At 35.3% G+C, this 12,396-nt stretch overlaps 2 protein-coding genes across 2 annotated transcripts; one reads left to right on the top strand and one right to left on the bottom strand.

The window, feature by feature from the left end:
- Positions 1-37: 37 nt before the first annotated feature.
- LOC112575463 (ATP synthase subunit d, mitochondrial-like) lies at positions 38-6,280 on the bottom strand. Its single transcript, XM_025257348.1, has 5 exons — positions 6,123-6,280; positions 3,731-3,827; positions 2,508-2,585; positions 2,242-2,304; positions 38-408 (listed from the first exon to the last, which is right to left on the bottom strand). Exons 1-5 carry the CDS (start codon positions 6,242-6,244, stop codon positions 253-255), a joined length of 516 nt encoding a protein of 171 aa, XP_025113133.1. The 5' UTR covers positions 6,245-6,280; the 3' UTR covers positions 38-252.
- A 36-nt stretch (positions 6,281-6,316) lies between these two features.
- Positions 6,317-12,126, top strand: LOC112575455 (BTB/POZ domain-containing protein KCTD5-like). The gene is made up of 6 exons (XM_025257335.1): positions 6,317-6,699; positions 7,271-7,379; positions 7,529-7,620; positions 7,979-8,074; positions 8,859-8,984; positions 9,694-12,126. Exons 1-6 carry the CDS (start codon positions 6,478-6,480, stop codon positions 9,721-9,723), a joined length of 675 nt encoding a protein of 224 aa, XP_025113120.1. The 5' UTR covers positions 6,317-6,477; the 3' UTR covers positions 9,724-12,126.
- Positions 12,127-12,396: the final 270 nt, after the last annotated feature.

Raw genomic sequence — 12,396 nt, 5'->3', positions numbered from 1 at the left:
CCTCAAGATACATTTTTGAAACATGAAAATGGACTCAATTGTTTATCAGTCTTTATTTCACTATCTCCATAATTTTTCTCTTGTACAGTGCAGATGTCAACCAAGGCTATTTTATTCAACAGAAAATGGAGATATTGAGCTACAGTTCTTTTGACATGTCTATCAGCTTCACAAAGAACAAAATCAGCTTTGCAAATACACTTTTTTCTGAAACACAAGTCTAGCAGTCATGCCATCACGAAACAAGTTGCATTATATGAGGTGGCTGTCTGGGTGGCCAGGTTGCATCTTGGGAATGTGTGGCCAGAAAGTTGGGCGCTGAGGATTGATAGCTTTTTCCGGAAAGTAGTAGGCATACATTTCCATTGTCATCTCATCTGGCTTGGGCAGGCTGTCAATCTTTGACAACTGAAACAATAGACACAATAAAATACTCATAATTCTTCCCTCCTGCCCTGTTTTTAATACACACGTTTTCTTTGCCAAGCCAAGTTCTTTATGATCTAGTTCTACTACGTGCATCCACAGACCACAAAAACATAGATGTCATGCCACAAATATTAATTAAAGACTTGATCACTTTCGTAATTATCATAAAGTCCCACGGCCCTTATTTGATGAACTGTTAAACTGGTTGACGAGAGTAGCATATAGAAGGGATTGTCCAACCATCCTGCTGCCTTTTCCAATCTCTGAAAATCCGGTGACTGGCAGACCACAAATATTATTTATAACACTTGCACACAAAATGGTTTAAGCAACAATTGCAGACTTTTTGCTGTTAAGAGCTGAATCACAAAAATTGTAAAATAAGACAGATGTTTCAGTGTCTCATTAAATACAATTTTATTAATCCATAAGGGCTATCACAGGTAAGATTTATTGGTGCTCATGCTCTTGCTAATTTTACATGCTAATTACAGTGGGTAATTATTACACACATACAGAGCAACAGATGGTACACTGCATTAGGGTTCACTTCATCTATTGCTAACACATCATAGAATATAGAATTTATCAGGAGTATGGCACATGGAATGAACTGAGTTGTGACAATACATACACAAGCAGGCACCGCATATCTGCAGCCAGACAGAGGGAGAACTCATGACAACACATGTTCAGGAATAGCAAGGATGTCTTCCAAAGGCTTTGCTGATTACTTGCCAACACAAGTGCAACATTTTTTTTCTTTATAATTGGGTTAAGTTCGTTTTCAAATAATAATTCCCAAAACATAATTATGCTTAATTTTCAAGATATAAGCCTTTAAACATTTGCATTCTCACCTGTTACTAGGAACGTGGAAGAAAATTACTCTTCTCCATTGGAGAGCTCTCTTTTATACAAATAGCATTTGTAACAGCAAAGGTGGCTAGTTCAGTAAATCTCTGCATGTCTTCAAGCCAAATGAAGAAGCATCACTCAAGTTATCGTGTTCAAAAAGATTTTTTTTCCCTTTTGGCCAGGAAAATGAAATGGCAGATTTTTGTTATTATGTCAAGTCTGGTCACTTCTATTTGACAATAGGATGACCAGAACGGTGCAGAAAGTGTTAATATTGCCTATGTGGTGAGACACATCTGATCTTTAAGAATTTTTACCAGCAATCTTGGTTGGTTTTAACAGCTTATGGTTTAGTATAGTTGGCACTGCTAAAGGAAGAAGATCTCTTGATTTTATTTACTAAATCCCAATACTTGCCTGTACTTATATTGCTTTTGAAATTTTTTGAGCAAATTATTGAGTATAGTGTGGGGAAGAAGTTCACACGGCATGTCTGAACAAAGCAGAGATCTGTACTTAAAATGTCTGATCAACGTTAATCCACTGCTGTTTTAGCCAGTATCTGTAGGAAATGACAATGAGTACAACTCCCTCCATCTGAGTGTTGAAGACATTCAGCAACAGCACATTGTGTCCTGATCTGTTTTCTCTTACCAAGGATTGCCTATTTCCTCTTCAAATTCAGCTCATGCATACTACATTACTTTTAGAAATACTACCCTTTCATCATATTTCATGACAAATCCAGAGAAAAACATTTTTGTGATAGAGGATTTTCCAACAATTTTCACTGAGCGCTCATGTTGACCTTTAAGACTGCTAAGTCCCTCTGCTTGGTTCTAGAACCAAGAGATGAAAGAAAATGTGATGAGACTCTCAATGTAGGATAAATGAAGTAAAAAATCATTTTCTAGCAATGTTTTGGCCCATCTACTTGTCTTGAACATTACTTACCACCAGCTTAGCATCATCAATTTCCTGCTGTCTCTCAGCTCTGAACTTCTTGCTAACTTCAAGCTGAAAAATTGCAAGACAAATCCATACTGCAAGTGTATAAAATTTATAAGTTTCTATTGAACTTGCAATTTAGAATATATGAACAATGCACCCTTTTCTCACATGACCATTGTGTTTTTCTGTTATTATATTACGTTTAAAAAACACTTTGTTAAGGGTTATTATAGAATTTACCAAAATAAAGACACACAATGTCAACTTACAGCCTCTTTTTCCTGGTTTTCAATCTCTCGAACTGTGTTACTTTTGTCAGTAGGGTAGGGTATGCTCACATTTTCATACTGCAAAATACAGGTATTTTCATTTAACATCTAAATAACCAACAGATTGCACAGCATACATGTTTAGGACTGATTTATTCAAACAATCCTTCAACATTTCTACACAAAAATTGCATACATTAACAGACTCAAATCAGAGCAGCATGGCAGCTGTATACATTTGGAACAGTAGACCACTTATTATGACCTACCTTTCTTAAACTGATGGCTAGCAAAGTATGAAAATGGGGTTAAAAACATAAAAGATCAACTAAATGTGAATTAAATTCTGACAGATGTCTCAAGCCCTTGTAGTGCATGGTGTCTAATGCAAAAAGGGAAGTTGGAGGTGGTGGTAATGGTGGGGGGAGGAAATATGCTAAACACACTGTAGTTTTAACACTGAAGTTGAAGAGTATTTGTGTCACACACCTGCTTTTAATCAAAGTTAGATGATCCTTTATACCCTAAATAACTGTAATGAAATATGTGTCATCCTGATAAAAGCAAAGTATTTTACAATGCTATTTCCATCCTTAAGAACAGTGAACTCAAATGTCAGATGATAATGACAAGACAACTCAGGCAAGAAAATGCCTTTATTCTATTTTTGCCACATCATACCTGAGCTAGCTTCGTGGCACTCAAGGCATTTACTGGACTACAGAAAGCTCTCTTTGAAATACATGTAATAAAACTTACTAATTGTAAAGATCCTGGTTAGAAAAAAGTATTCTAATCATACAAAGAAACTCCAATGCTACCAAAGGATTAATAAGTATATAAAACTATAAAACAATCTTAACCATATGCATACATTCACATAGATTCACTTCAGCTTTACTTGAAGTATTCTGATTTTGTGTAAATAGTTGGGACAGTTTGTGATAATCCACTTTTCTCATCACACACATGCATGAAATAAAGCAGTGGTGACTGACACTTGATTCGAAAATACAATTTGCTGTTTATTCAATAATGCACACTGTAATAAGTCTTCGCAATCTAATATTTTAATCTACAATTAGACAACCAGTATTGTACGTCTGGTAAACTGACAGATCACTCAAGAAATTTATTTTGTTCCTTTCAGCATCATACATAAATTAACATGCAAATAAAATTTACAGTTAAAAATACTTGAGTTTGTTATTTCATTTACTTACTCCCTTCTGAAACTCATCAACAAGTGCTGGGAAAGGAAGTTTGCCTTTATAATAACTGAAGTCAATTTTGGGCAGGTCTGCTGGATACTGGTGAACTCTGTAAAGTGATGGATAAATTTTAACTATGGATATCCAGCAAAAATTATTAAAAGGACATGGCAGTACTATTACATATCTATAACTATCTTGTATATAGTTTTAAACACTTGAGCACAAGAGTATGCGAATTCCATAACCAGCAATATGCATCAATTATTTTAAATGCACTGGTAATATTTCTTGTAATTATAAATTTAGTGCTTTTCTGATACCATCTATGCCAGGGACTTTGTCCTGCTCTCTCTCACACACAAATTATATACAGAAAAAGAGTAGTGTTATTGTTATTCACACAACCTACTATAAAACACCTTGAGCTTACCCAACAGGCTGGGATAACGCACCTTTGACTTTAATGGAAATGTGTGGATAAGAGCATTTGTAGCCTTGCTTACAGTTTTTCAACTGGTTTGAGCAAGCTGGGAGCAAATACAGACTACATATCTTTCATCCTCCCATATGGCATTCTGTAGAAATGTTTGCATGTTCTGTTGTGTGCATCCATGTATGTACTGTTATTATTCTGTATATTTTCATCAAGCATTTTGAGCTAACTTTTGATGGTGGGCTAAAGCGCTCTATAAATAAACTTTATTATTATTATGATGGCAGCAGCTAAAACTCGATCAAATCTGCACCATCTATTGGTCTAAGATCAATCATGGGGGTTGTTCTGGAACCATGAAACACCTGCATGCTGAATGAAAAACAAAAAAACAGTTGACTAACCAGAATGTGACGATCATACATATCAAACAAGTCATGGATGATAAACGCCAAAACTAGACTGTTTTCAGCAGTGCAAAAGATAGTAGTCGGAGGAGAGTTGTATATGTACTGTGATGGGGGATGGTAGGCAGTACAGCCAGTGGTGGGTATTGCTGGATTACACATTCTAGCAGCTTGGACAAAAAGGTAAGATTAGAAATGGGACAGTGGTTAAGCTCCTTAGTATCAAGGTCAAACTTAAGAAGTGGGTACAAGTAGCTGCACCGAAGCAGTTTGGGACAATTCCGTTGGACATAGAAATGTTGATGTCAGTAATGGTTGGCAAAAGCTTAATAGGAACCCAGCAAGAAGAACCACTGGCAGTGGATCTAGCCTATGCTTTGATGGTGACATTAGTAATAAATCACTGCACCTGATCAATAGAGACTGGCTGAAAGCATATCAAGGCTGATCCAAAGAAGTTATAAAATAACCACTGTCTGACCCTGACTACATGCAGCTGATATTGTAAAAGAAAAATTTCAGACAGGACGTTGGGGTCATGGGGAAGAACAGGTGGAGCCAAGAAAAATGTTCTGTGGTAGAAAATGCCTGCAAACTGCAATGTTGATAATATTTAGTGATGACACTCTTGATTAGCTTTTTGTTCTCTTTAAACATCTAGCAATGTATCAAGTATCAGACTTCCACTTGATGCCACTTTTGTTTGGCTGCCCTGATTTCCTCAGAGATCCTGGAACCCAGTGATCTATTCAAAACAGAGTAGAGACATGCAAACCTTGCTAGTCCAGAATCCTATGCACTGTCAATTTTGATGGTAAACAAAAGAGCGAGTGGCACCAACACAATTTCCCCTTTCACTGAAAATGTCATCTCCCCATTTCCAAAAATCAATGTAGAAGGAACATCAAGGGGACAAGTGTTTTACTATTTTGCTATACCTCACATGAACAAGCTCGACTTAAATGATGTAACAGATTGCAACTTGACAATAAAATCCCAGCTTGCAGAGTTGGTGGTAAATACCTTTCAGGTCAAAGTAAGGTAAAAACCTGGATAGTGTTGTATCTTTATCCTCACATCCTGTCCATTCATCAATTTTAAAAACTGTTCAATAATTATTAATTTTATCTGCATTAATGTGGACTGGTGTAAGTGTTAATATCAATATAGATTTTCCTCCCCGTTCACCCCTCTCCCTCAGCAGCAAAGGCTGTCTCATATTCCGACACTTTGTTAAGCCCTACCTAGTAGATAAGAGACTAATACAAGTAATACGACCCTGAAATGTAGAGACGCTCGACCATGCTTATCTTAAAAAATTAATAAAATAAATACAGACGCTATTATACACTTAGAAAAATCTATTAAAGCATGCCAATGTATAAAAACATTGAAGATCATCAAACGAAAAACATAAGTATAAAATTTCAAAGGTGAAGAGACGAAACAGCAAATAACTAGAAAATCATTTACACCTGCCGTCCTAGGTTTCGGCTAGTGACATTGACAGGCAAACACGGAATTGGTAAAAGCAGAAAACAAATAACTTAAAAAAAATTACCTATTGACAAAATTATCATTCTTAGATTTAAATGCCTTGAAAAATTCTTGCTGTCTTGGAGGAACACGCTGCTTAAAAGCAGTCCAGTCCACAGCTGACACTGCAAGCCTTCGAGCCGCCATGATGCCAAAACTTTTTATTTGACCTTCACCTCAAGGTCTGCAAGATCGCGAGCAATCTCGTTCACATGAAACGATAACTCTCGAGAGTAACTAAGCTTCGAAGATGCCAACTTGAACATACATTGACTTGAAAGTTGTGCATAGCTTTCAACATTGTCCTGTTATCATTATTCACGTTTCACTGCGTGAAAGACGTCTGTATATAAGTCTATATTTTATTCGTTTTTCAATCAATGGCAAAGAGGAACGGGGTATGTGAAAATGATTCAGAAAATATGGAAGTGAACAGTGCAACTTGTGACGAAATGACGAGCGAACGAAAAGCCAAAAATGAATGGGTGAAATTGAACGTCGGAGGAACAACGTTCTTGACAACTCGTACAACTCTTGGAAGAGATCCCAAATCATTTTTATTCAGGCTCATCCAAGAAGGTCCAGATCTTAACACAGATAGAGTAAGTATATTACTAACACAGTTTCGTCCTATCCGTTACAGTCGAGTAACACTTTCGTCTTCTTTTAAAATTAATCACGGTTTCTGTTTGGAAAAGTTGGATAATCATTGTTCACAGTTAACAGACGTAAATAACCATATATGAAAGGAGGAGAAAACCAGTAGTCTCTTTTATTTATATTGAACCGACTACTTAACCAAACATGCAATGCATTTGCGTGACTACACGCAATGGAATGAGCTTAAACCATGAGGCAAGTGCAAGGGATAATAATGATGTAGGGTTGGTTGAATGTATTGAATAGAGATAATGTTAGGTGATTGCGCAGCATTCTTATCAAGCACATAAAGACTGTTCATAATTGATACGTTTTTCAAAACCTTTTAAATACAATGTAGGTAGCCATAGCTTACCAATTTCATCAGTATTATGTAAATTTGTGCTGTGAGTTTAGCATATTTCTAACACTGAATTTGATGTTTAATTCCTATTAAATTGTTAGTAGTTTGATTTTACTCTATTTGATTACTTGTGTTTCTCATTTGATATCGCTTTATACTGAAATCATTAGGATGGAGGAGGTGCATATCTAATTGACAGAGATCCAACATATTTTGGGCCAGTGCTCAACTACTTACGACATGGCAAACTGGTAATCAACAAAGACTTGGCAGAAGAAGGTGAGACTTTATTTGTATTTCATCTACTGGCAACCAACATGTTACAAGAGAATAACATGGTTGGTTACAAACTGATTTGAATTTTTCCATTTTCCAATAGATAACATAATTTCAAACTATCTTCAATATTTTAATTGTGTGTTTGTCAGGTATTTTAGAAGAAGCAGAATTTTACAACATTACAGAACTCATCAAACTTGTTAAAGACCGCATCAAAGAACGTGACGCAAAGCAGAACCAGGTAATAGTCAGCTGATATATCTTTTACTCTGAGAGAGAGGGGGAGAGAGGATACATGGATATTTGTATATGAGCATTAATGTGTGCCCAGAAATAGTGTTTTATACATTTTTCAATATCTTCTTTTTTTCTGCATGTGATGGGACATTTTGAAGGTGTACCCAAAATGGCAGTCATTTCCAAAGTACAAATAAAATGTTTTGCAAAGAGATAACTAATTTTGTAATTGTTTATTATTAATTTTATTTGTTTCTTGGTCTTTTTTCTTTTCAGGGACTTTCATTTTTTTGTATTGTCCTAAACTGGAAAACAATGCTATAATACAGTTTATTATAATGGCTTTTTCGTCATTTTCTCAGACATACATGAAGAATGTATATAGAGTTCTGCAGTGCTCAGAAGAGGAACTTACACAGATGGTGTCAACCATGTCAGATGGCTGGAAATTTGAGCAGGTAATCATGCATTTGTTTGCATTTTTTAATTGTATTCAAACCAGCCTTGAAAAAGTGATTTTAAAAACATGGCATCTAAGTTCATTTATATAGTTTTAAAACTAAAAATATTTTATTACAAAATAAAATGTTTTCTGTCTTCATTGAGTTCTTTTGGTAGCCGTCATAGATTTGCTTATAAAGTTATCATCATAAAATGTTTAAAAGAATTCAAAGTTGACTGTGTTTGGGGTGACAGAGAACTTATTCTTTGATTTTTATTGGTATTGTCATCCTTAAATCATGTCATTTTGGGTGATAGTTTGAGATGAAGTCAGGAAGGACATTTATCAACCATTGTTTAATGTGTAATAATGTGTATCTTTGGTTAATCAGTAAGCTGTCAAGGTTGTTCAGTTTTTTGTGTTTTTTTCTTCTTTTTGTTCCTATTCACCCCCAGTGGAGCATAAGGCCGCAACCACACACCACAAAAGTACAGTTAATGTGTTTGCGGTTTCTGTAGCGTTTTATTTTTTTACAGGGTGGGGTTGCTAGCCCCACGCCCAACCCTCCTCCTTCATTCAGGCTTGGGACCAGCAGGTTACATGAGTGGTTTCCAGGCGGAGTTTTTTTCTGTTTACATAATGAAATAAATGATGATTAAGAGAAAACTACAAGTTTAACTTGGTGAAAGGAAGTCAGAAGCTTTCATTAGAGTTCTGTGTGAAACACCATAGTGCATGAGGCAGAAATGCTCCATTATCATCAGTTTCATCTATAGCCATATTATTCTTGATTTTGCTAGCTGGTGAACATTGGTTCACAATACAACTATGGTTCTGAGGACCATGCAGAGTTTTTGTGTGTGGTGTCCAAAGAGTGTCCCAGCTTAGTCAACGGCCCTGACAACGAACATTCAGATAGAGCTAAGGTGAGCATCATGTCCGCTAATGAGTTTCATACTTTATATGCTTTGAAAGACTTTTTTTAAAAGGTTTTCTGTAACTGGCACTTTATCATGGGTATGTATAGCAGGTTTTTTCCCCTTTTTGCCTATTTATGTACCTGTACATTTGATTTCTATACATTCTTGTGAGAGAGAAAAGCTTGATACCTTTAATGTTACCACTTCATCATTATGACATAGTGACTATTAATATAATCACATATAGCATAGCATGATATTAACAAAGCAAAGAAGAATGCAGAAACCAGGTAAAAATAAACATTTTCAATCTGTTCCAATCCAGAAATACATCTGTGACCATCAGGCAAAGCACTTTTACTCTTCTGTTCTTAAGAATGCAGATATATAATCCATCATGCACTTACTTGAAGCATACAACTTGGGAACACTAGAATTGTTTTGGTCCTAATTTGACTAGTTTCAGATATTTATTTTCCTACAGAGATAATTGTGGTCTTTATTCACTCATTTATCGAAACTACATTTTTCATGAATATTTTTGTAAGCTTCAGGAGTATTGAGAACTTAATCTTCAATGACATCTGTTTCATTGCAGTCTGGGCAGTATGTTTGTATTGTTGCACCAGGGTAAAAGCACCTTTTTATTAGCATTAAAAGAGAGAAAACATATGTAGTAATAGAGTGTTTTCAGGACTTTCTTTATTCTTTGCAGGTTTTGCAGCTGAAAGGTTCACGCATGTGAGAGAAAGGAGAGAGAAATCTCACATCGTCAACGACTGACCCAGTTATTGGGTTTTTGAAATAAGCCTTTGCTTTATGGTTTCCAGATAATTTGATTTTTTGTTCAAGCCGTGATTTACATTTCTTTCAAAATAAATTTGGACCTGGGCTTTTTTTTAAGGTGCCATCTGATAATAAAGGAAAAAAATGAAAGCATCACTTTTTATTTAAACCTTTCTTATAGTGGGGAAAATACCCTATTTTAATACCTATTGTTATGGAATAGTAATGGACTTGAAACTAACGCACCTTAAAAGTGAAACTGCAGTTGTCTCCACCTGTTTAAGGTGGCTGGAAGAGATCCTTTCCATAGTAACTTGTCGTTTATTTTCCTCTTGTTCAGCTTTCATTTTAAATCATACAGTGTAAAAAACAGACTGTGTAATTGTTCCCACCTATCACCCCACCTTCACCTCTTTTACAAGAGAAAAACAAATGTTGGTGTTTAAAGAGGGAATATTGGAGTTGTGAATTTTTTTCTTTAGTTTATGCTTCAGATAGACGAGTTGTGTAATGTGTGCATTTACTTTCAAAACAGTGTGTAAATTGTAAATTTCTCTGCTGCAGGTAACATTGAGGCTGTAAGTGTTGTTTATCCAATACATGTTTGTATAAAATGTTTGCTGTTACCACCAGACTGTAATGTGTTCTTTTGTGAATAATTTATCGCAACACATGCTTAACAGAAAATTCTACTACCCCTATTTTATTTTTACATTTTATAAATATATTTTAACTTAATTTTGAAGTATTCAGTCATGCAAGAATTTTTGTTTTAATGTTAGCCGTGGCCTCAGACTGACATTTTGTGCAGGGAGAGCAGATAGTTATGCTTTACTTTTTTATGGTTGTCATATTGCCCCCTTCCATCTTGTTTTATTAGAATGTGTAAGTTAAAAACAAATTACTTGAACTACTGTTTTGTGGGTGCTTTAAAATTTAAGGGCATGGTTTAGGAGAGGGAAGGAAGAGAATGTATGCTTTAGCTTGTTAACCTCCATCAAAAGATTTAGCACTGTTGACTGATGAAAGCTTATGATTCATCTTTGATTATATTGATTTTATTGTAAACTACACAAATATGGAGATGTTATAGACCATTGGAGTTAATCTCTATCAGTGTTGGTGTAAATTCATGTAGTTCATGTTGTCTGCACAGTTTCAACCCCTTTATGGTAGATAGTAACAATTTTCACTTATAGCATACTCTGCGAGAGAGAGAGAGAGAGTGTACGTGCAAAGAGAGAAGTGTTTACAAAAAGGCTTTTGTGAATTTCAGTAGTCAACTGCCTGTATACAAATCAGAACAGCAAATTCAAATATTAAAATGACTTTTTCCTAATAACTTAAGTTGTTGGAAGAAAAGAAAAGTTTGAAGATGCTTCATTCAATTTGCATTTGTGAGTGATACATGACAGGACATTTTTAGGCTTTGTAATTTCTTGGTTTGAATTTTTTGGTTTATCACATTTGAGACTTCTCTCTTTTTCCCCCGTCAATTCCATCTTTTTCTTGGGAAAGTGGATATGCATTACCCTAATATGCTGTTCTGTTTTGTAATAAAATTATTTCTTGAAAGTTAGGACCTCTTACACAGCATACAGCCATTGAATGCCTGTGCAATATACACTACCACGCATGTGCATGCCTATGCAAAGGCCATGCAGTATACACATCAAACATAGAATGGTCTCGTTTGAGTTTTCTAAAGGCTATAAAAAAACAAACTGGTAGATATTACAATTCTACCGTAAGTAAAAATCATGCAGGTAAAACGAAGTTATCTGATACATGGGTTGGTTTTAAGACTCAATTTCTCAGCATATAGCTTTTAAAAATAAATGGTGAAAAACTGGCGCAAGCAAAATGGGAAGTGTGTGCCTTCATCTCGAGTCTACACTTAGTCTCTTGCAATGTATATGATGAAACTGATAATTGCTCTTCATGGAGCAGCATCTGCAGGTCAGAGGCAGCTTATCATTTTATCAAGAACCACAGCAGTCACAGTGTGCATGAGTGGATAGGACTGTCTTGGGACCTTTCTGATTTATCCCTTGATCTGTAGATGGTCAGTAAACCTAGGGAATGGCATTACACCACTGACAATGCTGTCATTCACTTGCTGAGGGCTATGCAACATATAAGGATCTTGACAACATGCAAGACTTGTCCACTGTTCTCTTCTTGTTTGGATGTGCTTATGAATTGTTCCATGCTTCAGATTTGTTCTTCAGTAGTAGTACTGTGCATATGTTTTGAAACTTGATGCCTAAGAGCAAATTTTCTTAAGATTATACCAATGAAAAAAACGTTTTCATCTGTATTCCAATGTTTCTTGTGTGAAATATATAACTGTTTAAAAAAAGTGTTTTGTAATTTTGTATGTTCTTGTAATATTTTAATAAGGGTAGCCAAACCTGCTGCATTTAAGATCTATAAAATGAAAACTCTTAATATTGAATACATTTTTAATCCATTATTTACTGTTATTGACATTATCATATGTTTCTGACTAGTGCTTTACTAACTTAGGTAGATCCTGTTAATGCACTTACACTAGCTCTAAATGGTGACTTTAGCTGATGACCTTTGGTTATAATAGTAATTGTTATAATAGTGACAATTATCAAATAAT

Source organism: Pomacea canaliculata, linkage group LG1, assembly GCF_003073045.1.
Source record: "Pomacea canaliculata isolate SZHN2017 linkage group LG1, ASM307304v1, whole genome shotgun sequence".
NCBI classification, from domain to species: domain Eukaryota; kingdom Metazoa; phylum Mollusca; class Gastropoda; order Architaenioglossa; family Ampullariidae; genus Pomacea; species Pomacea canaliculata.
Note: the sequence above shows the minus strand (reverse complement) of the source record. Positions and strands in the feature narration are given on the sequence as shown.